This window comes from Cryptomeria japonica, chromosome 3 (genome assembly GCF_030272615.1).
Source record: "Cryptomeria japonica chromosome 3, Sugi_1.0, whole genome shotgun sequence".
Taxonomy (NCBI): Eukaryota; Viridiplantae; Streptophyta; class Pinopsida; order Cupressales; family Cupressaceae; genus Cryptomeria; species Cryptomeria japonica.
In genome coordinates this window covers 341,116,986-341,121,768 of record NC_081407.1, presented here as the reverse complement: position 1 = coordinate 341,121,768, position 4,783 = coordinate 341,116,986, and the positions used below count along the sequence as shown (strand labels likewise).

At 34.5% G+C, this 4,783-nt stretch overlaps 1 protein-coding gene across 1 annotated transcript; it reads right to left on the bottom strand.

Annotated features, from left to right (window-relative positions):
- Positions 1-744: 744 nt before the first annotated feature.
- LOC131029374 (uncharacterized) lies at positions 745-3,808 on the bottom strand. The gene is made up of 3 exons (XM_057959836.2): positions 3,658-3,808; positions 2,875-3,116; positions 745-2,758 (listed from the first exon to the last, which is right to left on the bottom strand). The coding sequence occupies exons 2-3, from the start codon at positions 3,037-3,039 to the stop codon at positions 1,004-1,006; spliced, it is 1,920 nt and encodes a 639-aa protein (XP_057815819.2). The 5' UTR covers positions 3,040-3,116; positions 3,658-3,808; the 3' UTR covers positions 745-1,003.
- Positions 3,809-4,783: the final 975 nt, after the last annotated feature.

Here is a 4,783-nt window from a genome sequence, read left to right as displayed (position 1 = left end):
TCTCAAACATATCAATAGAAGTGCTTTTGCTTCCTCAAACCAAGTTGGCTCGTAGCATGTGCCTCAAGCATTAAATATTTGTACAACATTGAATACATTTTAACCAAAAATATTAAATACATTCAGTAACAAGCAAGAGAAACACTACTAGAAGCTTCCTAACCAACTTTGCTACCATTACCTAATGCTCTAAGCAAAGATAATCATTGCACACAATGCACAAATAATTAAATGCTCAAACATATCCATAGAAGTGTCTTTGCTTCCTCAAACCAAGTTGGCTCACAACATGTGTCTCAAGCATCAAATGTTTGTACAACATTAAATACATTTTACAATTAACCAAAAATATTAAATGCATTCATCTAATGAACTCATACCACCCCAATGTGCCACCCATATTAAATATATTTTACAATTTCAAATACAATCTCCCCCTAAAAAGTATTGCCCAAATACAAAATATAAAATATTTTAATATCCAAAAATTAGAACACCTTCTCGATGTTAAATGCGGCCAAGATATGAACATAATAAAAAGTGCCTTATTTCTCACAACTATTTAATTACTCTACTTCTTTTATTCATTTGTTCTTAAATTTTATGAGTAATTTTATTGACGATCTTAGCCAATAGTAAATGATAAAAGATGCACTGCAATTTCCAAACATGGGGAAAGTTGATCAAACTTCGATTTTACACTAATTTCAATTTTTCAATTTGTATCACATGATAAGGGAGATATTGTATATAGCATGAAAAGTTCTTTAGGATTACAGTTGTATATCTATCTATGGCACTGTAGAAGTGATATAACAAAATATAGCAAAGGTTCAACATCACTGGAATGAATTCAGACTGTTCTAGACAATACATGATAACTATAATGTTTGACAATTATGATGAATATAACAAGTAGTCATTCTCAGATTTATAAGTAACTATAGAAAAACATCATTTAGTGAAACAAACATATCTAAACCATTGACTGAGAATAAAGATCTTAATTCCACGGTCTTCTTGAAAGGCAAATGCTGTAGACTTTATTCAAAGGCATACCACTGTGTACTGGCTGAACAATTCCTTCCTCATCTTCCAACCAGAAAGATGTTTCTAATCCAAATGTCCATTTGATGGCTTGCTTGATACTCTCAGTTGTTGCTGTTTCATAAATAAAAACTTTCCTGTTTGCAGTCCCAAAATTTATAATGACACTCCTATCTTTTTCCAAAATGGTTTCCACAATCCTCAAGTATCCTTGAATTGGCTCGCCCTTACTCTTGCTTGCACTGTATTCCTCAAGTATTCTATCCCATTTCTCTGAACAGGAACTTGGGGTCTTATCACAGTTTTGATTGAATTTCAATCTGCGAGAAATTTCTTCCCAGAGACCTGCATAATTGTCCTTGAATATCTTGAATTTTGCATCCATTTCTTTTCTGCACAGTACAAGATTTAAGGTCTCCTCCAAAATCCATGCTAGCTCATTTGGGTTGTGATTGGAATTCCCATCAAAGCATTCCACACCCTTCATATAACCTTCCATTGTTTGCCCTTCCTTCTTCAGTCTCTTGACCTCCTGCAGAAGTTTGCTCCACTTTTTAAAACACGCTTTGCCTCTTAAACCATTATGGCGAAATGTGTATTTGGAATTCAATTTGGAAGCTATCTTGTCCCAAAGATGTTCTTGTGACCATTTGCCACACTTGAACATTTCATCTATTTCTGTCCTGTACTCGACAAGATCATTGGTCTCATTCAAACTCCATCTGATCCTAGACTGCTTGGGTTTTGAAGATTCCATCGCAGGTTTATTGTTTTCCTTGGAACGTATGCTCGCATTTCTTTCAATGTCAAGGCATTGTTGGTTTGGATCCAAATTTGTTGTACCAGAAGAAACAGAGCTTTGTGTCTGAAATCTACTGTTGAAAAATAATTGCATATCTGGAGCTTCACCTGAAGAATGTGCTATATGTGGGCATTGTTGAAATGGAATGGTATTGTTGGAACAGGGTTCCATATCTGGAACCCCACCTGAAGAATGTGCTATATGTGGGCATTGTTGAAATGGAATGGTAGTGTTGGAACAGGGTTCCATATCTGGAACCCCACCTGAAGACCGTGAGATATCTTGGAATTTTTGAGCTTGAGTGGTTATGTTGGACAAAGCTTCCATATTACCACCTGCACTAGAGATATCTGGACAATGTTGGTAGGGAATGCCATTAATGGAAAAGGTCTCCACCTTTGTCCATGTAGAAGAAGTCCGGGAAAAGTCCTCCATATCTAGACCGCTGCCTGAAGGCTGTGGACATGGTTGAGATTGGATACTTTTGTGCGAAAATGGCTGCACCTCTGGCCATGTAACTGAAGGTAGAGTGCTATCTGTATACTGGGGAAATTGAAAGGTAGGTTTCCTAAAGCTCTCTACATTATGACCTCTACCTGAATGGTGAGAAATATCTTGAATGTTTTGGTTAGAAAATGCCTCCACATGTAACCTTGTCATATCTGAAATAGGGTTAGGGTCACTGTCCCTGTTGAACAAGCCCTTCTGGAAATAAGACTCTTGTAATTGGTTGTTTCCGTGTGTGTTCAAGTTGTGGAAATTTTGACCTCCATCCAAATAGGTTGAACCCCAAGTATGACAGTTTTGCACTTGATTTATTTTGTCTGCAAACATCTCCTGTTTGTTTTCATTCAGCCATCCCCATGTATGACAGTTTTGCACTTGATTTATTTTGTCTGCAAACGTCTCCTGTTTGTTTTCATTTACCCAATTACTATTAAAACATTCATGAAATGGATGCAGCTGGTAGAACATCAAGTACAATATTATTGAAGATTACTAGGTGTGATCTCAGTTCTTCATACCTGGTTTATGCGGTTGGCGTAAACTAATTCTGGAAAGATGTTGTCCAATTGTATGCCTGGATTATACCAATTTGAATCAAATGCCATGGAAGATGGAATGCTTTGCTCTTGAATAAGCTTCTCTATTTCCTCTTGTTTGCTAGGGTTATTCCAATTAAACTCCATGCTAGCTGCCTAACTGCTTCTTCTCCGAGTCTCCAAATATGGCCCGTCTTGTTCGCTGTTAAAATTCATATAATCACCTGATGACCAGAATAAATGTAACAGAAATAAGATTGAGCCATTAAGAGCCATGATATTAAAGCTTTTTCAATACTAAATATAAAAATTGTTTTCTTATTTGAACATTTTTCAAATATTATTATTTCTCATTTGTTTATCATCTTGATAATGAATTGCAGAGTGTAAAATTTTGTATCAAGCTTTACATCCCATTGTAAAATCATTATTCTACATTTGTTTATCATCTTTTTATCATCTTGACAATGAATCACAGAACATGATTGAAAGTGAAATAAATTAATCTGCCATTTTTTCATAGATTCTCATGGAATGTGAAAACATAATGTTTACTATTATTTTCATATTATTACTCTGAACACATCCAATGCTATGCTATGATGAATGCTGTATTACTGAGCTACTGTAATTGTATTTGGAACTACCAACACATGCACATGCAGGCGCACACACTGCATATATACATTCTTCATCAAGGACATACACATTGTATATAGAGATATCAGAGCATAATGTAGAGAGAGATATCAGAACACATTGTACCTGTAGCCATATTGTTGTGTCATGAGGATTCCAATCCTTCCTCAGACCACCTATGCTTTCTTAAACCTCAGTTTGTGAGCAGCTGATGTGCCTAGCTTTGACCATTGATGGCCGTGTTTCTAAATTTTGTGACCTTTTTGTAGAGGCTCGCCTGGATTAACAGCTTGCCCATATGGGATTGGGCGCTTATTTGGGTTTCTCTAGTTCCAAAGTAGATTGTCTTCGCCTGTATTTGTGAAAACTAAAACAAAACCTTGACTAATAGCTTCATTGTAGTCAGTATGAAGGGTTGCTTAGCAGGCCGACTTTCTAATATTATTGTGGTGTGTGTGAACGGCAAGTTACCATAGCCGACCTTCTCATAGTTAAAATTACAAAAACTCTGTAAATATATTGGCCACCCAGCCTCGATACTCTCCACCCACGATCACATATCTATTACTGGCTAAGCAAGCCAGGTTGATCTGCCACCTTTGTACTTATCATTAATGTAGAGATGCTTTGAAACTCTCCCCATTCTGTCAAAACTCCATGTCATTCTGTCAGTCCCAAGACCCAGGTATGCATTTTTCATTTCTTTTAAATGCAAAGCTGGTTGAGCCAATCTATTCTTCTTGATTTAATTGCACAATTTAATGTTGTTTATTTTTATTGTGTGGAGCAAGGGTGAGATGTGAGCATGTTAACAAAAATGTATTTAAATTTTTTTATAGAGCTGACATAAAAAATAATAAAAATTAAAACATAAAGCTGGCTTAGCCAATCTATTCTTCTTGATCTAATTCTCCAATTTAATGAAGGGCTGAATGAGATGTGAACATAACAAAAATCATAAAATAGTTGTTAAGTCAATAAAATTAAATAAAACCAACTTTAAAGTAATATACTAACTATAAAATAACTCTTAAGTAAATAAAACTACATTTCACAAGTAAAATATAGTTGAAATTTTTAAATAAATATTAAAGATGGTAATCATATGAAAAAATAAAAATCATTGATAAAATTTTTTAAAAAAAAAATTTAATTTGTAATACAATTTTTTATATTTATTTATTATTGAGAAATAAAATAACCTTTTAATAAAATATTAAATAATTAATGTGACAAAAAATGTTATTTAAAA

Bases quoted from the DNA above. Each gene is read 5' to 3' on its own strand.
- LOC131029374 (XM_057959836.2), bottom strand. From the start codon at position 3,039: ATGGAGTTTAATTGGAATAACCCTAGCAAACAAGAGGAAATAGAGAAG. The intron at 2,759-2,874 runs GTATGAAGAACT...GAAAACAAACAG, and splicing joins ACGCCAACCGCATAAACCAG to GAGACGTTTGCAGACAAAAT.